Below are 26065 nucleotides of genomic sequence, written 5' to 3'. Positions count from 1 at the left end.
AAAAGTCCCTTTAGCCGATTATTTCACCAATCCAATGATCAGAAATTCATGACTGGACATCGGGAGAAGGGTGGAGAATCCGGGCGCAGCTCTACTTCCACTAAGCCTATATGCCCTTTCTCTTCGCTTCCCTCTCTCTCCCATCTCTCACCGGTCAGGTCTTGTTCATCCATCCTGTAGCTGGCAGACTTCATAGCCATCTCCAGCACACGGATGCAGCCGTCCTCAGAGGCTAACACCACCTTGTCAGAGGTGCACCAGTCGATGTCCAGGATACGATAGTTCACGTTCCGACCAATCCGCAGGCTGCTTACCATGTTCACCTACAGGGATCAGAGATCAGGGGGAGGAGCATGGATACACAACAGAAGCTCTGATTGGTCAGGGGAAGGTGCATTGTTATATGATTGGTTTAGAAATGATGAAATGATTTGAGGTTGGATGTTAATTGGATAATATTTAGGATTAGATTGACAGATGATAGGAAATAAAACATTTACATAGTTCTCAAACCAACGTGTCAAACTGTCAAAATGAAACTTAAAATTGTCCATACAGATGTCTGTGTTTGAGTGTATGAGCGTGCGTGCGTGCGAGTAGGAGTCTGAGACAGCAGTCAAGAGAGCACTGGTGCGTTTGAGATCTCTCCTATATTTTTCCCTCTTCTTCATCCTTTCTCTCGCTCCCGCCCACGCCATCTGTTGCCTGCCGCTGGGCGCGAAAGCTTCTCCAGCCTCTCTCTCTGTTGGTGCACATGCAATCCCCCATAGGAGATCCATCTCTCCTTTACATGCATCACTGGGAACTCACAATTCAGGTAAACAGAGTTCCTCTGTCCAGTGTTTGTGTTCTTTTGCCCATCTTAAATCTTTTATTTTTTAACAATGCCGACACTGCATTTCTGATCAATTTGATGTTATTTTAAATGGACAAAAACATTTGCTTTTTTTTTTCCAAAACAAGGACATTTCTAAGTCACCCCAAACTTCTGAACGGTAGTGTATATAAATAATACTAACACATGGCTTTGTTGTACTAACACTTTTCTTTTTTGTAACACTGATTTTGTTGATAGCTGCTTTATTGAGGAAAGTGTTTTACTTGTAATCCCTACATGTGGTTTATCACCTTAGTGAAATGCACTGACTAAAAGCGCCTGGTACAGTAAATTACAGAAATGCATACGATGCCTTAGGAAAATCATTCTGGGGGGGACCTTTGATGAAGGAGGGTCAATCAAAGTGCAGATCTTCAGTCGATCATTTAGCGTGGCACCCTATTTTGAATTCGCACAAAGTCGAACTTTTAGCTAGTGGGACAATCTGTGTGAATTTGGCCCATAGGTTATTCTTGAAGTTTTGAACCTTGATAAAATTTACACGGAATGTCTCTAGATGCTATTTCGAGAGGAAGGACCAATAGAGAAAAATAACTCACCTCTTTGGTGTCCCAGACTTCTGCCCCATCTGTGTACATGACCAGTAGCTTCTGGTTCCCTTTCCCAGGTGCGAAACGGATCTTCTTCACCCAACCACGGTGAGTAGGGATCCCCCTGGAACAAACATTGAGGTACTACACACACTCACGCATGCACGGATGAATGAACACACATGAGCACACACGTGACTTGTTACCTGGAGAGACGGGCCTTGAGGTCCCAGAAGTTGAGGTTCCCGTCCACATCACCGAGAACCAGAGTGTCTCCCTTCCAGGCGATGCACGCAATGCTACCCATACTGCCCTGCAACATACATAGGAAGAGAGGGTGATGGTGCTATGAGGTGAGGAGAGCAGAGCGGACAGCGCAAACAACCCAAGCAACTTTAACCAAATAACTCTCACTCAGAAATTCCTACAATCACTCCATAATAATCCTCTGGTAATCAACTTAAAGAGGAACTGACATCATTTTAGCAACATTAAATCTTATTAAAATATTAAGAGACATCTTAGATATGGTCATTTTTACGTTTTCATAAATTCAGATTTCACGTTTTCATAAATTCATAGAATGTTTGTGAATGAAGTATAGTAAGGCATTTGGGACATTTCTATACCAATATAGCGTGGGAAAGTGGCCATGCATTTGGACAATTAATAGATAGAAACTGCAATGAATACATCTGTCTTACATCAGTGACAATGGCGCCGAAGAAGGCTGACGTTTTGTGTGTCCCCAACCGATTGTGTTTTTTGTTAGTTTATTTGCGTTGTTTGTAACTTATTTCTAAACTGATTTTGTACATAATGTTGCCTCTACCTTCTCTTATGATGGAAAATAACTTCTGGACATCAGGACTGCGATTACTCACTAATGACTGGCAGAATCCTTTTTTTCCCTTTAACGACTGACGAGCCCGACGCAAATGATATACTGCTTTCTCGTGAACAGGCCCAGATCCCCGTGATTTGCGTGAAGCGGAGGCGGAGAAAAAGTGTTCAGAGGGCAGGCTCCCTTCTGAGAATTCGTAGGCAATCGAACAAACCCTCACTTCCTTCCATTCTACTAGCAAACGTGCAATCTTTGGAGAATAAAATCGATGACCTACGCGGAAGTTTAAACTATCAACCGGACATTCAAAACTGTAATATCTTATGCTTCACGGAGTCGTGGCTGAACGACGACACTATAAACATACAGCTGGCTGGTTATACGCTGTACTGGCAAGATAGAACAGCGGCGTCTGGTAAGACAAGGGGTGGTGGACTACGTATTTTGTAAATAACAGCTGGTGCACGATTTCTAAGGAAGTAGAGTATCTCATGATAAGCAGTAGACCACACTATCTACCTAGAGAGTTTTTAAGTGTATTTTTCATAGCTGTTTACATACCACCACAGACTGAGGATGGCACAGAGACAGCATTGAATGAGCTGTATTCCGTCATAAGCACACAAGAAAACGCTCACCAAGAGGCGGCACTCCTAGTAGCCGGAGACTTTAATACAGGGATACTTAAATCTGTTTCTCCAAATTTCTATTAGCAAGTTAAATGTGCAGCCAGAGGGAAAAAAACGGGACCACTTTTACTCCACACAAAGACGCATACAAAGCTCTCTCTCGCCCTCCGTTTGGCAAATCTGACCATAAATCTATCCTCCTGATTACTGCTTACAAGCAACAATTTAAATCAGGAAGCACCAGTGACTAGATCAATAAAAAAGCAGTCAGATGAAGCAGATGCTAAGCTACAGGACCGTTTTCCTAGCACAGACTGGAATATCTTCCGGGACTCCTCCGATGCCGATCAGGAGTAAACCACATCAGTCATCGGCTTCATCAATAAGTACATCGATGACATCGCCATCACAGTGACCGTACGTACATACCCCAACAAGAAGCCATGGATTACAGGCAACAGCATTTTCACTTTTGGATGAATAGCGTGCCCAGAGTGAACTGCCTCCTACTCTGTCCCAGATGCTAATATATGCATATTATTATTAGTATTGGATAGAAAACACTCTGAAGTTTCTAAAACTGTTTGAATGATGTCTGACTATAACATAACTCATATGGCAGGCAAAAACCTGAGAAAAATCCTACCAGGAAGTAGGACATCTGAGGTTTGTAGTTTTTCAAAGCTTGGCCTACTGAATACACATTGAGATATGGATGAGGTTGCACTTCCTAGGGCTTCCACTAGATGTCAACCGTCTTTAGAAACTGGTTTGAGGATTCTACTATAAAGAAGGGGCTCATGAGGCCTCTGAGTAGAGAGCAGAGAGCCTCGGTTTCATGACGTGCGCTCCCGACAGGGTTACCTCTCATTCCAATGCTTTTCTGAAGACAAAGTAATTCTCCGGTTGGAACATTATTGATGTTTTATGTTAAAAACATCCAAACGATTGATTCCATACATCGTTTGACATGTTTCTAAAGGACTGTAACGGAACTTTTAGAGTTTTTGTCTGGACGAAATGTTTGCGCCTCATGAAGATGGATTACTGGGCTGAACACGGTAACAAGTGGCTATTTGGACATAAATGATGGAACATTATGGAACAAATCAGTCATTTATTGTCGAACTGGGATTCCTGGGAGTGCCTTCTGATGAAGATCAAAGGTAAGTGAATATTTATGGTGCTGTTACTAACTTTGTTGATTCCAAAATTGCGGATATTCCTCTGGCTGTTTTGGGCTCTGAGCACCGTTCTCAGATTATGCTTTTTCCATAAAGTTTTTGGAAAATCTGACACAGCGGTTGCATTAAGGAGAATTCTATCTTTAATTCTGTGTATAACACTTGTATCTAGATGTCAACCATCAATATACATTATAATGAGGGTTCTATGTTGTTGTGGGAGTGAATGAGAGCAGAATATATCAGGTGTCCATCAAGCAGCCATTTTGTTGTTGCACTTTTTCCTCATGGTCGCCACTTGCGTTCCATTGCTCACGTAGAAAAGAAGGAATACTAAGGTTGGAACTTTATTTAAACTATATGTTAAAAACATCCTAATGATTGGTTCTGTACTTAGCTTGAAATGTTTCTTCGACCGGTAATTTCACTTTTTGTCCGATATAACGCTGACCAGAATTAGCGTTTGGATATGTATACCAACCGCGCTAACAAAAGAAGGTATTTGGACATAAATAACGGACATTTCCGAACAAAACAAACATTTATTGTGGACCTGGGATTCCTGGAGTGCTTTCTGATGTAGATCATCAAAGGTAAGGGAATATTTATCATGTAATTTCTTGTTTATGTTGATGCCATCTTTGAGGCTGTGGTGTTTTTACTTTTGAGCGCCGTCTCAGATTACTGCATGCGTTTCATTATCCATAAAGTTTTTTTGAAATCTGACACAGTGGTTGCATTAAGGAGAGGTATATCTATAATTCCATGTGTATAACTGTATTATAATCTACATTTATGATGAGTATTTCTGTTGAATGATGTGGCTATGCAAAATCAATTGATGTTTTTGGAACTAGTGAATCTAACGCGCCAATGTAAACTCAGATTTTTTTTTTATATAAATATGAACTTTATCAAACAAAATATGCATGTATTGTCTAACATGAAGTCCTATGAGTGTCATCTGATGAAGATAAAATGAATCACTAACCTTGAATTATCTTTATTTCTGGTTTTTGTGAATGCTATATTTTGCTGGAAAATGGCTGTGCTTATTGTGGTTTAGTGGAGACCTAACAATCGCTTGTAGTGCTTTCACTGAAAAGCCTATTTGAAATTGGACACTGTGGTGGGATTAACAACGAGCATAGCTTTAAAATGATATACAGTGGGGCAAAAAAGTTTAGTCAGCCACCAATTGTGCAAGTTCTCCCACTTAAAAAGATGGGACCAAAGTAACAAAGCCTACCATCAGTAACACACTACGCCGCCAGGGACTCAAATCCTGCAGTGCCAGACGTGTCCCCCTGCTTAAGCCAGTACATGTCCAGGCTCATCTGAAGTTTGCTAGAGAGCATTTGGATGATCCAGAAGAAGATAGGGAGAATGTTATATGGTCAGATGAAACCAAAATATAACTTTTGGTAAAAACTCAACTCGTTGTGTTTGGAGGACAAAGAATGCTGAGTTGCATCCAAAGTACACCATACCTACTGTGAAGCATGGGGTGGAAACATCATGCTTTGGGGCTGTTTTTCTGCAAAGGGACCAGGACGACTGATCCGTGTAAAGGAAAGAATTAATGGGGCCATGTATCGTGAGATTTTGAGTGAAAACCTCCTTCCATCAGCAAGGGCATTGAAGATGAAACGTGGCTGGGTCTTTCAGCATGATCCCAAACACACCGCCCGGGCAATGAAGGAGTGGCTTCGTAAGAAGCATTTCAAGGTCCTGGAGTGGCCTAGCCAGTCTCCAGATCTCAACCCCATAGAAAATCTTTGGAGGGAGTTGAAAGTCCGTGTTGCCCAGCAACAGCCCCAAAACATCACTGCTCTAGAGGAGATCTGCATGGAGGAATGGGCCAAAATACCAGCAACAGTGTGTGAAAACCTTGTGAAGACTTCCAGAAAACGTTTGACCTTTGTCATTGCCAACAAAGGGTATATAACAAAGTATTGAGATAAACTTTTGTTATTTTCCACCATAATTTGCAAATAAATTCATTAAAAATCCTACAATGTGATTTTCTGGATTTGTTTTTCTCATTTTGTCTGTCATAGTTGAAGTGTACCTATGATGAAAATTACCTCTCTCATCTTTTTAAGTGGGAGAACTTGCACAATTGGTGGCTGACTAAATACTTTTTTGCCCCACTGTATGCGCATGTATGTATGCATGTATGTATGCATGCATGCATGTATGTATGTATACAGTTGAAGTCGGAAGTTTACATTCACCTTCGCCAAATACATTTAAACTCAGTTTTTCACAATTCCTGACATTTAATCCAAGTAAAAACTCCCTGTCTTAGGTCAGTTAGGATGACCACTTTATTTTAAGAATGTGAAATGTCAGAATAATAGTAGAGAGAATGATTTATTTCAGCTTTTACTACTTTCATCACATTCCCTGTGGGTCAGAAGTTTACATACACTCAATTAGTATTTGGTAGCATTACCTTTAAATTGTTTAACTTGGGTCAAACGTTTCAGGTAGCCTTCCACAAGCTTCCGACAATAAGTTGGGTGAATTTTGGCCCATTCCTCCTGACAGACTTGGTGTAACTGAGTCAGGGATTTAGGCCTCCTTGCTAGCACACATTTTTTTCAGTTCTGCCGACAAATTTTCTATAGGATTGAGGTCAGGGCTTTGTGATGGCCACTCCAATACCTTGACTTTGCTGTCCTTAAGCATTTTGCAACAACTTTGGAAGTATGCTTGGGGTCATTGTCCATTTGGAAGACCCATTTGCAACCAAGCTTTAACTTCCTGACTGATGTCTTAAGATGTTGCTTCGAAATTTCCACATCATTTTCCTTCCCCCTGATGCCATCTATTTTGTGAAGTGCACCAGTCCCTCCTGCAGCAAAGCACCTCCACAACATAATGCTGCCACTCCCGTGCTTCAAGGTTGGGATGGTGTTCTTCAGCTTGCAAGCTTCCCCCTTTTTCTTCCAAACATAACGATGGTCATTATGGCCAACCAGTTCTATTTTTGTTTCATCAGACCAGAGGACACTTCTCTACGATCTTTGTCCCATGTGCCGTTGAAAACCGTAGTCTGGCTTTTTTATGGATGTTTTGGAGCAGTGACTTCTTCCTTGCAGATGGAACCTTTTAGGTTATGTCGATATAGGACTCATTTTATTGTGGATATAGATACTTTTGTACGTGTTTCCTCCAGCATCTTCACAAGGTCCTTTGCTGCTGTTCTGGGATTGATTTGCACTTTTCGCACCAAAGTATGTTCATCTCTAGGAGACAGAACGTATCTCCTTCCTGAGCGGGATGATGGCTGCATGGTCCCATGGTGTTTATACTTGCGTACTATTGTTTGTACAGATGAACTTGGTACCTTCAGGCATTTGGAAATTGCTCCCAAGGATGAACCAGACTGGAAGTACCCAAAAAAGGGGTTAAATACGTGTAAAAAAATATATATATAATAATATACAATGCTCAAAAAAATAAAGGGAACACTTAAACAACACAATGTAACTCCAAGTCAATCACACTTCTGTGAAATCAAACTGTCCAATTAGGAAGCAACACTGATTGACCATAAATTTCACATGCTGTTGTGCAAATGGAATAGACAACAGGGGGAAATTATAGGCAATTAGCAAGACACCCCCAATAAAGGAGTGGTTCTGCAGGTGGTGAACACAGACCACTTCTCAGTTCTCATGCTTATTGGCTGATGTTTTGGTCACTTTTGAATGCTGGCGGTGCTTTCATTCTAGTGGTAGCATGAGACGGAGTCTACAACCCACACAAGTGGCTCAGGTAGTGCAGCTCATCCAGGATGGCACATTAATGCGAGCTGTGGCAAGAAGGTTTGCTGTGTCTGTCAGAGTAGTGTCCAGAGCATGGAGGCGCTACCAGGAGACAGCCAGTACATCAGGAGACGTGGAGGAGGCCATAGGAGGGCAACAACCCAGCAGCAGGACCGCTACCTCCGCCTTTGTGCAAGGAGGAGCAGGAGGAGCACTGCCAGAGTCCTGAAGAATGACCTCCAGCAGGCCACAAATGTGCATGTGTCTGCTCAAACGGTCAGAAACAGACTCCATGAGGGTGGTATGAGGGCCCGACGTCCACAGGTGGGGGTTGTGCTTACAGTCCAACACCGTGCAGGAAGTTTGGCATTTGCCAGAAAACACCTAGATTGGCAAATTCACCACTGGCGCCCTGTGCTGTTCACAGATGAAAGCAGGTTCACACTGAGCACATGTGACAGACGTGACAGAGTCTGGAGACGCCGTGGAGAACGTTCTGATGCCTGCAACATCCTCCAGTATGACCGGTTTGGCGGTGGGTCAATCATGGTGTGGGATGGCATTTCTTTGGGGGGCCGCACAGCCCTCCATGTGCTCGCCAGAGGTAGCCTGACTGCCATCAGGTACCGAGATGAGATCCTCAGACCCCTTGTGAGACCATATGCTGGTGCGGTTGGCCCTGGGTTCCTCCTAATGCAAGACAATGCTAGACCTCATGTGGCTGGAGTGTGTCAGCAGTTCCTGCAAGAGGAAGGCATTGATGCTATGGACTGGCCCGCCCGTTCCCCAGACCTGAATCCAATTGAGCACATCTGGGACATCATGTCTCGCTCCATCCACCAACGCCACGTTGCACCACAGACTGTCCAGGAGTTGGCGGATGCTTTAGTCCAGGTCTGGGAGGAGATCCCTCAGGAGACCATCCGCCACCTCATCAGGAGCATGCCCATGCTTTGTAGGGAGGTCATACAGGCACGTGGAGGCCACACACACTACTGAACCTCATTTAGACTTGTTTTAAGGACATTACATCAAAGTTGGATCAGCCTGTAGTGTGGTTTTCCACTTCAATTTTGAGTGTGACTCCAAATCCAGACCTTCATGGGTTGATACATTTTATTTTCATTGATAATTTGTGTGATTTTGTTGTCAGCACATTCAACTATGTAAAGAAAAACGTATTTAAGAATATTTCATTCATTCAGATCTAGGATGTGTTATTTTAGTGTTCCCTTTATTTTTTTGAGCAGTGTATTATATATTTTTTTACACATATTTAACCCCTTTTTTTTGGGTACTTCCATTGTTTTTAACTGGTACTGGTTACCTTCAGATGAGTCCCATGACACTTATGAGCAAAACCGAGAACAGCATTGTGTTCATGAGTCTCCACTGCCCATAGAGTGGTCACAGAGTGGTCCAACAGTTTCGGGTGCTAGAGACGTTTTCATGAGAAGAATGATTTTTGGCATGTCTCATGGTGCGACAAACACTGCTCCAGCTCTGCCGCCTTTCACCACAGATGTGGAATTGCGACATTGGCAGATCTCTCGCTTAAATTGACAGATATTTATTTATTTATTATGTTACTTAGATTGACAGGACGGTGAATCAAATCGACTCTAGGGGGTTAATTACACTTTGGATATTGTGTCAATACAACCAGTCACCACAAAGATTCAGGTGTCCTTCCTAACTCAGTTGCCGGAGAGGAAGGAAACCGCCCAGGGATTTCACCATGAGGCCAATTGTGACTTTAAAACAGAGTTGAATGGCTGTAATATGAGAACTGAAGACAGAGCAACAACATTGTAATTATTCCACAAGACTAACCTAAATGACAGAGTGAAAATTAGGAAGCCTGTACGGAATAAAAATATTCCAAAACATGCATCCTGTTTGCAATAAGGCACTAAAGTAAAACTGCAACAACAAAAATACTTTATGTCCTGAATATAGCGTTATGCTTGGTGCTAATCCAACACATCACTGAGTACCACTTCATATTTTCAAGCATGGTGGTGGCTGCATCATGTTACGGGTATGCTTGTCATGGGCAAGGACTAGAGAGTTTTTTTTTGCATAAAAATAAACGGAATAGAGCTAAGCACAGGCAAAATCCTAGAGGAAAACCTGGTTCATTCTGCTTTCCAACAGACACTGGGAGACAAATGCACCTTTCAGCAGGACAATAGCCTAAAAACAAGGCCAAATATACACTGGAGTTGCTTACCAAGATGACATTAAATGTTCATGAGTGACCTAGTTAAATTTTTGACTTAAATCAGCTTGAAAATCTATGGCAAGACTTGTCTAGCAATGATCAACAACCAACTTGACAGAGCTTGAAGAAATATTGTACAATCCAGGTGTGCAAAGCTCTTATAGACTTACCCAGAAAGACTCACAGCTGTAAAACGCTGCCAAAGGTGATTCTAATATGTATTGACTCAGAGGTATGAATACTTATGTAAATCAGACATTTCTGTATTTCATTTTCCCAAGAAATGTGCTATAATCTCAAAAAAACATGTTTTCACTGTCACTAAGGGATCTATAAATCTATTTAATACATGTTTTATTCAGGCTGTAACAACAAAATGTGGAATAAGTCGAGGGGTATGAATACTTTCGGAAGGCACTGTACATATGTGACAAAACAATTTGAAACACAAAACAAGGAGGGCTTTCTATGCCATTAAAATATCTATCAAATTAGACGCACCAATTAGGATCTGGCTAAAAATATTCAAATATTTTTTTTTACAAATTGCACTATATATGGCAGCGAAGTGTAGGGTCCGCTTACAAAACAAGAATTTGCCAAATGGGAAAAACACCCAATTAAAACCCTGCATGCAGAATTATGTAAGAGCATAAACTCTGAACACCACATGCAGAACAGAAATAGGCCTAATCCCTCTTGATTAATATCCCCCCAAAATTATAACAGGCTGTGCTCATTCTGCCCCCAGTAAGAGATCGAGAGAGAGCTGCATTTTCTGTGTTCAATCTAACTAATGGCTGCTTGTTAGGCACAGCACCATCCATCCTAAACTAAATCTACCTCCAGTCACCTTTTTTTTTTTTTTACCCCAAGTTTGTGTTAAACACCTGGAATAGATTCAGTGTGAGTAGGCATAAAAGAAACACCAGCAATTTGACAAAGTCAGTCCCGAAGGGAAAACAAAACGACATGAGGAGCCGCAGTCCCTCGCCACATAGTGCCGACGATGGTGATGCGCACCCACATGTCACAGGCAAGCAAAGTGAGCACAATTCTAACAATGCAGAAAATTCCGACAGGAGATGAACAAAAGCCTGAGTAAGATGACAAGCTCCCATAGCTAAGCTGGAACAATCTGTTAAGGGACTCGGTGAAAGGGTGACTGAGGCAGAGAATCAAGTTAGAACAGTGGAGGATGGGTGCATTCGCACTGACCGCCTCTTCTCATACCTGCTACGGAGGGACAGACGGCTCTAGGACAGGTGTGAGGCACTCAAGAAGTTTATGAGGTGCAGCTTGAGACTCTACGGGGTCGCATAACATTTATAGTGTGCAGTGGGTTGAACACTTACTCAGAGACATGCTGAAACTACCACCAAACTTCCCTTTCTTACTGGAATGGTTTCAAATGTCATCTCATCGGCTTATAAAACATTAGGGACCAATTAAGGTAATAAGCAAGGCATTCATAGGGTAATTAAGAAAAAGAAAGTACTCTATCAGTTGAAACTTGGATGTCAGTTTGCATTTCTGCAAGAAACACATTTATCGGATAACGAGCATGAGAAACTGAATAGAACATGAGCTAATACAATATTCTATTAATCTCATATATCAGAATGGAAAAGGGGGGTAGCAATTCTAGTGCACAGGTCAGTTAACTTCAATGCCAGCTCCTTTCATAGGGATACAGAGTTTAGGTTCATATTAGTGGATGGAACTATAGATGGGGTGAATGTATCATTGCTAAAAGTGTATGATCCCAACGAGGATGATTGATCAAGGGTTTATCAAAAATATAACCTTTTCTTGGAGAATAGCTCTGACTTACTCCTAATGGGGGGGAGATGTCACCATCAACTCCACCCTCTAGGATGAGGGAGTCAGTCACTGATTATCCACGGTCTAGAAGTGGGATTGGTTGAAGTATTGAGATACCTTTATCCAAGTGAGAGACTTCACATTTTATTCAAGCCGCTACTTACTCTATTTACACATTGACTACTTCTTTACCACTAAGTCTGAAGCCTATAGGATAATGGATTGTGAGACACTTCCAATAACTTTGTTGGACCATTCACCATTGATGGCGACGTGAGATTTAGGACAAAAGTCTATCTCACGAAGGTGGAGACTTAAACGCGTCCCTCCTTAATGAAACAACATTTGTGGACTTTGTTAGAAAAGAGCTGAAGTTCTATCTTGAGCTGCAGTTCTATCCCCACTTACGCTCTGGGAGTGTGCAAAAGCCTTAGTAAGAGGTCGCATTATATAATTTGCCCCCCAAAAAATCCAAGTGCACTGAATTGGAAAACAAAATAAACCATTTAGAACAGCACAAACCAAAACCATCCACAGCTCTGACAGCCTGCTCTCTGAAAAAATAGAGGGCTGTTAAAGGCTTGCTAAGCAGAGATATTCAATTTGAGCGGAAGAAATCAATGAAATGGACTGAAAAAGAGACAAGGAAGAGGTGAGGGAGATAAAGTATGTACGGAGAGTGGAGATCAGTGGGGGAGGAGAGAGAAAGAAGGGTGTGGAGAAGAGGTGAAGAATGAGGTAGAGAATATGTATGGAAAGGAAGTTGGGTCTAAAAGAAAAGGGCAGGGAGAGGAAGAAGAGAAGCAGAAGTGAGAAGCAGAAGTGAGGAGGTAGAGAACTAGAGTATACAGTACGTCTGGAGAATAGAGGTCGACCGATTATGATTTTTCAACGCCGATACCGTTTATTGGAGGACAAACAAAGCCAATACCGTTTAATCGGCCGATTTATAAAATGTATTTGTAATAATGACAATTACAACAATACTGAATGAACACTTATTTTAACTTAATATAATACATCAATAAAATCAATTTAGCCGCAAATAAATAATGAAACATGTTCAATTTGGTTTAAATAATGCAAAAACAAAGTGTTGGAGAAGAAAGTAAAGTGCAGCATTACCCATGCAGAGCAAGGGGAACAACCACTCCAGGTCTCAGAGCGAGTGACGTTTGAAACGCTATTAGCCCACACCCCGCTAACTAGCTAGCCATTTCACATCACATCGTTACACCAGCCTACACAGAAGAGCTGCTGGCAAAACGCACGAAAGTGCTGTTTGAATGAATGCTTATGAGCCTGCTAGTGTCTACTCAGTCAGACTGCTCTATCAAATCATAGACTTAAACATAATAACACACAGAAATATGAGCCTTAGGTCATTAATATGGTCGAATCCGGAAACGATCATCTCGAAAACAAAACATTTATTCTTTCAGTGAAATACGGAACCGTTCTGTATTTTATCTAATGGGTGGCATCCATCAGTCTAAATATTCCTGTTACATTGCACAACCTTCAATGTTATGTCATAATTGCGTAAAATTACGTAAAGTTCTGGCAAATTAGTTCACAATGAGCCAGGCGGCCCAAACTGTTGCATATACACTGACTCTGCGTGCAATGAATGCAAGAGAAGTGACACAATTTCACCTGGTTAATATTGCCTGATAACATGGATTTCTTTTAGCTAAATATGCAGGTTTAAAAATATATACTTCTGTGTATTGATTTTAAGAAAGGCATTGATGTTTATGGTTAGGTACACGTTGGAGCAACGACAGTCCTTTTTCGCGAATGCGCACTGCATTGATTATATGCAAGCAGGACACGCGAGATAAACTAGTAATATCATCAACCATGTGTAGTTATAACTAGTGATTATGATTAAGTTTAATGCTAGCTAGCAACTTACCTTGGCTTCTTACTGCATTCGCCTCGTGAGGCAGGTGGTTAGAGCGTTGGACTAGTTAACCGTAAGGTTGCAAGATTGAATCCCTGAGCTGACATGGTAAAAATCTGTCGTTCTGCCCCTGAACAAGGCAGTTAACCCACCGTCATTGAAAATAAGATTGTGTTCTTAACTGACTTACCTAGTTAAATAAATATTAAATAAAGGTGTACATTTTTTTTTTTTTAAAGGCAAAATCGGCATCCAAAATTACCGATTTCCAATTGTTATGAAAACTTGAAATCGGCCCTAATTAAATCGGCCATTGCGATTAATCAGTCGACCTCTACTGGAGAGTAAAGAGGAGAATGTAGAGTGTAGACTTAGCATGTACAATTACAGTAGCATTAGATCAGCATCCATGAAGGAGAAGATGGGAGAGGAGATTGAGTTAAGACTCACGTCTGGGGGAATGCGGGCACCGTCTTTGACGGTATTCCCCTCGACAGTGATGTGGTACACCTGTCCGTCTGTGTCTGTGAACACAAAGTGTTCCCTCGCTGAGATGGCCTGGCCTCCTCCCTCCGATTTACTTTCTGCATCCTGCAGAAGACTACAGACACATAAACACATTTTACTATTAAAGTGAGGACCACTGATAAAGCAAGGGCTAGATCAGGGGTCAGAAACACGCAGGGCAAAACCAGACAACATAATTTTTTGTCCCATTTTAGATTTTAGTTTTTGTCAAAAAAAGACAAGGAATTCAGCTAAAAATGTGTTTAATTTAGGAAATCTGTTCCCAAGTATTCCCATAAATAACAAGTGACGTGATTGTGTCTCAATGTGATCAAGGCATGAAATTGTTATTTTCAAATAAAATTTATTTTTGGGCTTAGTTGTGGTCAATTTGCAGTGTACAATCAATATATTATAAATACATTCCGGCCATCCGACCATCCACTCATGACTAGATACACTACTGTTCAAAAGTTTGGGGTCACATAGAAATGTCCTTGTTTTTGAAAGAAAAGCACATTTTTTGAACATTACAAAAACATCAAATTGATCAGAAAAACAGTGTAGACATTGTTAATGTTGTAAATGACTATTGTAGCTGGAAACGGCAGATTATTTATGGAATATCTACATAGCCGCACAGAGGCCCATTATCAGCAACCATTACTCTTGTGTTCCAATGGCACGTTGTGCTGGCTAATCCAAGTTTATCATTTTAAAAGGCTAATTGATCGAAGAACACCAGTCTCAACGTCAACAGCGAAGAGGCGACTCTGGTCTTTTAGGCAGAGTTGCAAAGAAAATTACTTAAAAATCATACAATGTGATTTACTGGATTTTTGTTTTAGATTCCGTCTCTCACAGTTGAAGTGTACCTATGATAAAAATGACAGACCTCTACATGCTTTGTAAGTAGGAAAACCTGCAAAATCGGCAGTGTATCAAATACTTGTTCTCCCCACTGTACCTACACCACGTCTCACCCCGAGAAACACACGCACAATATTAAGAAAGACACATTGAGAATTTTCTATTAATTTATGATGAGTAGGGCCAGGAGTTTTTTCTGACCATTTGGCAAAACTCTAGGTCTTAGTGCTGAGGTGCGACCCACCCCCCTTCATGCCCCCTGCTCTCTGACCTGATAACGGAGGACTCCACGCTGCTCTGCTCGGTGTCAGACAGAGTGGTATATCTGGCCATGGCCTCCCGTGCTAACAACTGTTTCTTCTTCAGACTCTTCAGGTTGTGGGAGGGTGACCACTCCTGCACACACAAACGCAAAAAGTGCATGACACACACAGACACACACACAGTTCATGGAGATTTCTTCAGCTGCCTGACATCTTGAAGAACACGATTGTTGGTGGACAAACATTGAGATGTATTTTTTATTTTTTAAATCATCATACGTTTTCCTTGGAACCACACCCACAAATTCACAAAAGAGCTCCACTCTTTCCCATACCCTGTTTCATCATTCAGGATTGAGGCCAAAACAACTGCCCCATTTTGCCCGGAGGGTGCAATCAATGTGGAAATGAGCAGGCAGTAAGGGGCTGGGGAGAGAATGTATTATTATTATTTTTGTTACTGTGGCTGCTATTTGCAGTGTCTCAGACATTCCAGCCCACATCACTCTCCATTTATCAGTTTTTCTTGGGACTAATGTAGCGACGTCCTTGCTGAGAGAGGATAACTTTCCCAACTAATCTTCCAAATTGAAAATATAAAAATATGTGTACACAGGAGTACAGTGCATTCAGAAAGTATTCACACCCCTTGACTTTTCCACATTTTGCTACATTACAGCCTTATTCGAACATTTCTGAAATTAAATGTTTCCCTCAATCTACACACAATACCCCATAATGACAAAGAACTGGTTTTAGATTTTTTTGTAAACGTACAAAAACGGAGATATTACATTTACATTAGTATTTACTCAGTACTTTGTTGAAGCACCTTTGGCAGCGATTACAGACTTCAGTCTTCTTGGGTATGACGCTACAAGCTTGGCACACCTGTATTTGTGGAGTTTCTCCCACTCTTCTCTGCAGTCCTCTCAAGCTTTGTCAGGTTGGATGGGGAGCGTTGGTCTCTCCAGAGGTGTTAGATCAGGTTCAAGTCTGGGCTCTGGCTAGGCCATTCAAGGACATTCAGAGACTTGTCCCAAAGCCACTCCTGCATTGTTTTAGCTGTGTGCTTAGGGTCATTGTCCTGTTGTAAGGTGAACCTTCGCCACAGTCTGAGGTCCTGAGGACTCTGGAGCAGATTTTCATCAATGATCTCTACGTACTTTGCTCCGTTCATCTTTCCCTTGATCCTGACTAATGTTCCAGTCCCTACCGTTGAAAATCATCCCCACAGCATGATGCTGCCACCACCATGCTTCACCATAGGGATGGTGCCAAGTTTCCTCCAGATGTGTCGCTTGGCATTTAGGCCAAAGAGTTCAATTTTGGATTTTTACACCAGAGAATCTTGTTTCTCACAGTCATGGAGTCCTTTAGGTACCTTCTGGCAAAATCCAAGTGGGCTGTCATGTGCCTTTTACTGAGGAGTGGCATCAATCTGACCAATCTACTATAAATGCCTGATTGGTGGAGTACTGCAGAGATGGTTGTCTTTCTGGAAGATTCTCCCATCTCTAGAGAAGAACGTTGGAGTTCTTTCAGATTGACCATCGGGCTCTTGGTCACCTAATTGACCAATTCCCTTCTACCACAATTGCTCAGTTTCTCCAGGCGGCCAGCTCTAGCAAGAGTCTTGGGTGGTTCCAACCTATTTTTAGTTTTGTCATCATTATGTAGAACTGTGTGTAGATTGATGATAATTAAAAAAATATATATTTTAGAAAAGGCTGTAATGTAACAAAATGTGTAAAAAGTAAAGGGGTCTGAATACTTTCCGAACGCACTGGATAGACACAGAATAATCAACACGAAGACTCTTGCAGAGTATTGCCTCAGTTTACAATGCCTAGGTGTATATGCATGTATGCTATGGTGTTTCTGTGTGTGTGTGTTCAGTACCAGTGCAGTGACAGTGGGGAAGTTCTTGGCCATCTCTCGTAGCAGGGTGCCGGTCCTGACGTCCCACAGCTCCAGAGGCTTGTCTCTGAACACCACCACCAGGTACTGCCTGTAGGGTACAACACACACACACACCGCAGTACAGGAACATCACAGTCTGTACCATCAAAATCATCCCCATGTGCTCTATGGGACACTTTCTCTCTCAAAGACACACACATCCGTACACACACGAGCTTGCACACGCAAGCAAGCACAAACAGATTTCAAACATCCATTCTTTGTGTGAAGGGCGCCCTGTGCTGTCCTGGAGTTCATGCTGTTCTAGGGAAAGAACAAATAGCATCAGAATATAAATTAGCTCTCAGGGAACAGAGACAAAGAGCAGAAGCATTACACTGCTACAGTACTTTGTCTGAAGTTTCATTAAGGGTGCTTTGTCCTGATGAGACAGCTGAGCCCTTGCAAAGGTAAATCTCTCACCCTCCCTCTTTTGTCTAACACTCTCTTTACCCCTCACCATCTCCGGCTCGCCCTTTCTCTCAATCGCTCTCTCTCACCATCCCCCTCTCTATCTTTCTCCCTCCCTCCCTCCTTCCTTCCTTCCCTCCTTCATGCATGCATGCAGAGAGCTCTTTAGAGGGCCTTTAGCCATCAAAAGCATGTGCTTCTGACAACAGCTCAGTAGCAGGAACAGAATGAGAGAGTATGCCCTGGACAATTAAAGGAAATGGATATCCCTTGACGGCACATAGGCTTAATAAAAAAAACACCCGGTGGGGAGACGAGAAAGAAAGAGGCGACAGTGGCAGTTAAGGTGAAGGGTGTGTGTGCGTACGTGAGTGTGGCAGGTGTAAAGAGGCGGCTGTGTGTAGGGGACTCACTTCAGATGAGACACTTTCATCATCTCAATGGCAGGCTCGTCATTCCCCTGTTCGCCTCGGAATGCAAAGCACCTGCCTAGGAGAGGAAGGAGAGAGAGAGGAAGGAGAGATCGAGAGAAAAATAGAGCATGAAATCATTCAACCTCATGAAACACATAAGGATGGTCATTTATATATTAGCTAAAGAGTATAGGGCCTAAGATGGATCCCTGGGGAACCCCTGCATTACAGTTGTAAGACGTGGTGGTAATAACTTCGAATTTCCGCCAGCTAAGAGAATATGCCACTTTAGATCTGCTGCAGCGAACTCATTTTACTCACAAACAATATAATATTCTCATGAATCAAGTGTCCCTTATCTACTCAAAATGCCGGAAGGCAAAAACAAGAATAAACCTCAGTTGTACTCTACTACACCAAAAAATGCTGATGCACTTTGCAGAGGACATTAAAGGAGGTTGCCTGTAAAATGTACAAGTGAGAGAGCACAGCAACCCAAACTAAGCACAAGTAGGAGAGGTGGGAACTCTCAACAACTGCCTAGGATGTTTGTTGCAGGGGCAAAAGGGACGCAGATGAAGTGACACAAGGCAAGATTGCAGGTGAAGAGACTGGGGAGTAGTGCAGGTGAGGCATCCGGCTTGTGTGTGTGTGTCACCCACAGCTTCTGATCACCGTCTCAATTACTGTTATCAGGACAGAGAAACCAGACACATGCTTTTACTCACACGGAAAATTCCAAACAAAAGAAAATGATAACATGATAACAAATGACGATGATGAAATAAACTAAAACTAGTTTCTCACACGTGTAGCAGGTTATGAACTCTGCAAGCAACGTTTCCACTCCGAGAATGAGAACGGTAAATGACTGTAATGAATACATGCATTAACATAAATTAATGTAACCAAATGACAGGGGTTGACTGCACATTTACTACTGGAGAGAAACGCAACTATATCTTCGCCACACACCCCTCCCCAAAATATTTTACATGCTTTTCACTGACAGCCGCAACTCAATAATCAGCTAGGTCTATTGCGTGCTGCCCAAATTGTGGGGTTCCCAAATAGGCATAGGCCTACGAGCTTGTGATTTGAAACAATCCACAGCAATTGTTTTTAAAGAAGCTAATAATCCTCGATTCCTCTGTGGCCAAGTCATGCTTTCTGGTGAAGTATTTTATTCATGTTTAGACCGGAGTAATTCTATAATTTTGGGAAATGTATTTCCATTTACTTCCCTATTGGACCCACCTCTATGCCATTTTTTGCCTGTTGTATCGGTTTTCATTTCAAATGTATTGTCCAGAAGCCAAAGGCACAATCCTAGTCATATTAGCAGCCAATCCTAGTTCCCTAGCATCTTTAGACTCCCCCTCATTCTAAGTTGCTAACAGACTTTCATCTCTGTGACATATAGAACCGCTATAAGGTCCTTTGAATTCTAATGTGGCTGGGCCAAACACCAAACCTAATGCTCTGGCCTGTTCAATTTTATTTATCCAGCCTGGGTGTCGTAAGTGAGTGGCTCACCCTTCAACTGAACTGTGGAAAAGGCTTGGCTGGTGCTGAAACAAGAACTGACCCCAAATTAATTGTGTCTTTCATTTTCCCTGTCTCCTGAGCTCTCCATCTCTTGCATACTATATGGTCATCCCTGTATCCTCTCACAAACTCTTCTTCTCCTTATTCCTCTCTCTCCTTTCCTTACCTTTCCTTATGTACAGTATTTCCCTGCAGGGATCCTAGTCATTAAGACAAGTTTCAACGGGGGAGAGAAACATTGGGGCAGTGTGTGATACAATTTCACTGCCAGCCCTGACACACTCCAGCTGCGTTATCACAGTGTAATGGAGAGTGTTCAGACTTGAACGTGTATCCCTAGAGAGCTATGGGGAGGGAAGTCTCGAGTGGCGCAGCAGTCTAAGGTACTGCATCTCATTGCTAGAAGCATCACTACAGGCACCCTGGTTTGAATCAAGGCTGAATCATAACCAGCCGTGATTGGGAGTCCCATAGGGCGGCCCACAACTGGCCGTCATCCAGGTTTGGCCGGGGTAGGCCCAAAAAATAAAAAGTGCCTTAGAGTAACACAGAAAGGATTGTGCATGTTTGTGTGCATTATGGTGTGCGTGCATGTGTAGACCTTGAGAGTATAGATGTGTGTGCAAGTGAGTGCATACGTGACCATGTGCGCAACTCACCAGTGGGAAGGTCGACGTGCTGAAGCTCATTCCTCACCAGTCCAGCATTGTTGGGGGTTGAAGTGGCAAAGGAGAGGAAGCTGGTGAGACTGACCCATTCTATACCTCTGCAGAACACACATTGAAAGTCCGATTAAAAAAAAAACATTAACATGCCTCATCAGCCTTTGTCTGATGAGTTAGTTTTCCATCTACATTTCACTCAAACCTTCATAGAAATAAAACAAACACTACATTTGCAAGCACTAAAGCTAGGAGGTGATAGAGCATTCCATTGAATACAGGGCACTTGCCCGTTTCAAATAATAAAAACTCAGACCTTTTTCTGACATTCCCCTAAGCTAACAAATACATTTTAAACAATACATTTAAGACTTTTTAGTGCCTACAACTGTAGAATAGCGATTACAGAATAGTTGGCAACACCACTAAAACTTTCCATGGAATCAAAGAGACAACAATCCAGCAGAGAGCCCTTTGAGGGGTTTGACAGGCACAGAAAGGGAGCAGCTCACAGTAAGCACCATGCTGTAATGAGATCCTAAATAGCCACATGATTCATTTCTACATTTTACCCTAAAATTAATATTAGAAGCAAAATAGCCCGACGTCCCTCCTTTGCCATTTCAGGGCTGAACTGGCCTGATTTCCACCCTAACGACACACACACACCTCATATTATACATCTCACCACTGGCCCTCTGTCAGCAGGGAGAAGACTCACGGAGGCAGAGAGCATTGCTAACTGAGATGATACATATGTTGTGATTCAAATATTGCATTTTGGGTAGACAATTATGCTATTGTTGTTATATTTTACTGTTAAAATAGGGCTCTAGATAAAACATTTTGTTCAATAAAATGAAATTGCCTGTAACTTTATGTGCTCTAATATCATAGGCTAATTTATTTGGGGATAACTCACCACCTCAGTAACTGGAAACTCAAAACACAGCTAGATTACTAACTAAGGACAATACCCACTGTTAGTAGCCATGTACTAATCAAAAAGTATATTTAATTTTATAATTTATATTTTATCCAAAACATTGCAGTTGTAACCTACTGCCCCAATGAGGACTATGCACTCGCAATGCCTAATGCGCATTTCGCAGGCTCCATATCTCAAAGCCATATAAACTATATTGTTAGAAAAATTGTTGCTAGAGAGCTCAAAATTCAGACTTGAGAAATACAGCAGGATAGTTGTACTTTCACCACAATTGGATTTAAAATGTTATTACAATCAAAACACTTTCTTTCTCCAGGAGCTTTTTTTTCTCCCCAGGAAAGAAGAGCGTGGCTCGCTTGACACAGCAGCAGGCCCCACCGAAACAGGGGCAGGCAGGCAGACACTTTCATTACAGGAATCATAAGGATGATGTACTTTTTGACCAAATCATGGTTTTAGCCTCCTAACAAATATGAAGTTTTGAGTAAGGTGAATAAATGTGACCAACGCATTTTTTTACTTACACAGCCAACATTTCTGCAGTATTGTAGGTCCTCAAAAACACAGTGGCCTCCATCATTCTTAAATGGAAAAAGTTTTGAACGAACAAGACTCTTCCTAGACCTGGCCACCCGGCCAAACTGAGCAATCGGGGGAGAAGGGCCTTGGTCAGGAAAGCTACAGAGTTCCACTGTCGAGATGAGAGAACCTTCCAGAAGGTCAACCATCTCTGCAGCACTCCACCAGACCAAGCCTTTATGGTAGAGTTGCCAGACGGAAGCCACTCCTCAGTAAAAGGCACATGACAGCCCACTTGGAATCAGGAGGAAGCCTGGCACCATCCCTACTGTGAAGCATGGTGGTGGCAGCATCGTGCTTTGGGGATGTTTTTCACCGGCAGTGACCGAGAGACTAATCAGAATCGAGGGAAAGATTATGTGAACCAAGTACAGAGAGATCCTTGATGAAAACCTGCTTCAGAACGCTCAGACTGGGGTGAAGTTTCACCTTCCAACAGAACAACGACCATAAACACACAGCCAAGACAATGTAGGAGTGGCTTCAGGTCAGGTCTCTGAATGTCCTTGAGTGGCCCAGCCAGAACCCAGACTTGAACACGATCTAACATCTCCGAAAATAGCTGCGCAGCGATGCTCCCCATCCAAACTGAGCTTGAGCTTGAGAGGATCTGCAGAGAAGAATGGGAGAAGCTCCCCAAATATAGGTGTGCCAAGCATCATACCAAAGAAGACTCAAGGCTATAACCTGCCAAAGGTGCTTCAACAAAGTACTGAGTAAAGGGTCTGAATACTTACACTACCGTTCAAAAGTTTGGGGTCACTTATAAATGTCCTTGTTTTTGAAAAAAAAAAGGTTTTATATCAAATTGATCAGAAATACAGTGTAGACGTTGTTAATGTTGTAAATTACTATTGTAGCTGGAAACGGCTGATTTTTACTGGAATATCTACATAGGCCCATTATCAGCAACCATCACTCATGTGTTCCAATGGAACGCTGTGTTAGCTAATCCAAGTTTATCATTTTAAAAGGCTAATTGATCATTAGAAAACACTTTTTTAATTATGTTAGCACAGCTGAAAACTGTTGTCCTGATTAAAGAAGCAATACAACTGGCCTTCATTAGACTAGTTCAGTATCTGGATCAGCATCTGCATCTGTGGGTTCAATTACAGGCTCAAAATGGCCGGAAACAAATTACTTTCTTCTGAAACTCGTCAGTCTATTATTGTTCTGAGAAATGAAGGCTATTCCATGAGAGAAATTGCCAAGAAACTGAAGATCTCGTACAACGCTGTGTTACTCGCTTCACAGAACAGCACAAAATGGGTCTAACCAGAATAGAAAGAGGAGTGGGAGGCCCCGGTGCTCAACTGAGCAAGAGGACAAGTACATTAGAGTGTCTAGTTTGAGAAACAGACACCTCACAAGTCCTCAACTGGCAGCTTCATTAAATAGTACTCGTAAAACACCAGTTTCAACTTCAACAGTGAAGAGGCGACTCCGGGATCCTGGACCTCTAGGCAGAGTTCCTCTGTCCAGTGTCTGTGTTATTATGCCCATCTTAATCTTTTATTGGTCAGTCTGAGATAGGGCTTTTTCTTTGCAACTCTGCCAAGAAGGCCAGCATTCCGAAGTCGCCTCTTCACTGTTATCATTTGACTGCATGTCTTTTGACCGTACTAGGTGGATGGGGTATTTTTTATTTGTCGTTATAAAAGTAAGCTGTTACCATGTTCCATCACATATCCTTTTTGATTCATAGTTGTAACAAAGGCTCTCCTCTAATAAAATTGATTGTTTTTACATATTTATTTAAAATAAGATACAAATCGTATTCTAATGTTACCCAAGGCCTTCATAAACACAACCAAATTATTATTTTTGCTATAGCATAAGTGACCTGATTCAGGAAACTAGGCGTATATCGCAAGTTCCGACTTCACAGGAGAGCCGTTTAAAGTGAAACATGTTTTTATTAAAATGCATTTTTTTGGCAGAAATGCCTTCTCAAACGTGAACTTTCATGTGTCTTAATAACAAACTTGTATGCCATCTGTAAATAGGACTACAATTGTTCAATTACGAGAATAGTTGGTTTAGCCACAGAGAAAGTCAGCATCCTTCACGCTAGCCATGATTGGCTGAGATAATGAGTGGGCTGGACATGAGAGTTTGGGTTGTTCTGCGGTGTTGCATCTTGTGTCTACAAAATGAGCTTCTCGTTATGTGTAGATAATCCTTTCTACTGCAGTTCTCTCTAAATATATAACGTTAGAGGAGAACTGGAAATGGAGAACTGCAAATATGTTACTGCTCTCAAAAACATTTCTGCCCTGAACTTATCAGGCGCTATCGACAAAGGTCAGTGGGAAAATGGCTGGCTTGCTAGCTAACATTAACTTACATGTATGAAGTGTGTGTAATGCGAGTGATGTTTTCTCAGAATGTAATTTCGCATTGCTAGTTATAGCCTAATGTTAGCTAGCTATACAAGGTATCGAGAACAACTCTTTGTATCTAAAACATAAACACATTTTGATTGTTTAACAATTTTTGGGATAGGGGGCAGCATTTTCACTTTTGGATGAATAGCGTGCCCAGACTGAACTGCCTCCTACTCTGTCCAGATTCTAATATATGCATATTATTATTAGTAGTATTGGATAGAAAACACTGACGTTTCTAAAACTGTTTGAATGATGTCTGTGAGTATAACAGAACTCATATGGCAGGCAAAAACCAGAGAAGAAATCCAAAAAGGAAGTGAGAAATTGATTTTCAAAACAGTGCCTATTGAAACCCCAGCGAGATATGAATGAGGATGCACTTCCTAGGGCTTCCACTAGATGTCACCATCTTTAGAAACTGGTTTGAGGATTCTACTATAAAGGAGGGGCTCATAATAGCTCTTTGAGTGAGTGGTCTGGCAGAGAGACTCAGTCTCATAATGCGCGCTCCCGACAGAGTTTGCTCTCGTTCCAATGCTCTTCTTCAGACAATGAAATTCTCTGGTTGGAACCTTATTGATGATTTATGTTAATGTGTGAACGTTACATATTTCTAAAATATTTTTGAATTTCGCACTTTTCAGCGGAATGTTGTCGAGGGGTTCAGATGCCCTAGAAAGGTTAATTGACCTCCAACATGATTGGCACTACTTTGATTGATCTCACATTATTTCTGTATTTTTCAGAGGTACGTGTCGTCGGGCTGTCTTCCTTCAGGAATCTGTGGAGAAAATTGCTGCTCCACTTCTCAAGCACTAAGCCCAGGACAGACCTGTGCTGGCAGTGCCAGAGGAACAACTATCAGGTCTTCAGATCTGCCAATATGCCAGAAGCTGTTAAGTAAGTGTTAAAATAATTTATAAAGGTTGAAGATAAATTATTAAATAATTCTACCCAGAAAATTAACCATCAGGGATGGTTATGTAGCATAGACAAGGAGTAATTAAAGCTGATAAACATATGTCCAAATAGGTTGGACTGGGGAAGAGAGGACTGTATGTGTGTGCCGGAAGAAAAAGTGAATCCTTAACCTGTTTGAACTGACCCGGCTCTAACTCTGGGGAGATAAGATAGGACAAGGTGTACCCCTCCAGGTTTCCCTTATCTTGAGGGGAATGTAATTGTCAGTTGGGTAGTGATCAACTGTGGTGAGAATTGTAGAGAAGTAGATAGGATAGCTCTCCTAATGATAGCGTGTATGTATCTGCGAGGGTTAAGAGAATGTTATAAAAGGAACATCTTTGTATATGCACGGGAGAGCTCTCGTGAATAAACTTGGAATTGACCAATTGTGAGCTGGGAATTCTGTCTGTTTCATTTAAACCAGAACTTTACACTCTGGGTTGCAGACCAATTAGAATAATTGAAATATATTTACATTTAAAACAAAATTCTATATCAGTAAGCCAAGATGAAGAAGCAAGAGCAGCATCTCCTGCTTGTTCAGAGTGACCGGTCGGTCTACCACATGGTTGCTGACTGCAAGACCACCTGTGAAGACTTGCAGTTGTCTCTGGAGTCCCTACTGAACGAGCAAGCTTGGATTTTGCTCAACAAGTAAGCAACATTTGCTCCTTTATACTGATTAAGGACATAGATGGATGTATAGATATACACAAAAAATTATATATGG

The 26065-nt window shown here is 41.8% G+C and overlaps 1 protein-coding gene across 1 annotated transcript in view; it reads right to left on the bottom strand.

The window, feature by feature from the left end:
- Window positions 1-26065, bottom strand: part of wdr11 (WD repeat domain 11) — a 131855-nt gene that overhangs the window by 43465 nt on the left and 62325 nt on the right. The window contains exons 12-19 of the mRNA XM_021605791.2: window positions 20449-20555; window positions 18242-18317; window positions 17358-17466; window positions 15464-15588; window positions 14266-14416; window positions 1635-1741; window positions 1438-1552; window positions 152-323 (exon numbers count right to left, since the gene is read on the bottom strand). Coding sequence (XP_021461466.2) covers window positions 152-323; window positions 1438-1552; window positions 1635-1741; window positions 14266-14416; window positions 15464-15588; window positions 17358-17466; window positions 18242-18317; window positions 20449-20555 — 962 coding nt within the window. The remainder of the gene's footprint in view (window positions 1-151; window positions 324-1437; window positions 1553-1634; window positions 1742-14265; window positions 14417-15463; window positions 15589-17357; window positions 17467-18241; window positions 18318-20448; window positions 20556-26065) is intronic.

Source organism: Oncorhynchus mykiss, chromosome 1 (assembly GCF_013265735.2).
Source record: "Oncorhynchus mykiss isolate Arlee chromosome 1, USDA_OmykA_1.1, whole genome shotgun sequence".
Taxonomy (NCBI): Eukaryota; Metazoa; Chordata; class Actinopteri; order Salmoniformes; family Salmonidae; genus Oncorhynchus; species Oncorhynchus mykiss.
This window is presented reverse-complemented; position numbering and strand designations above follow the sequence as displayed.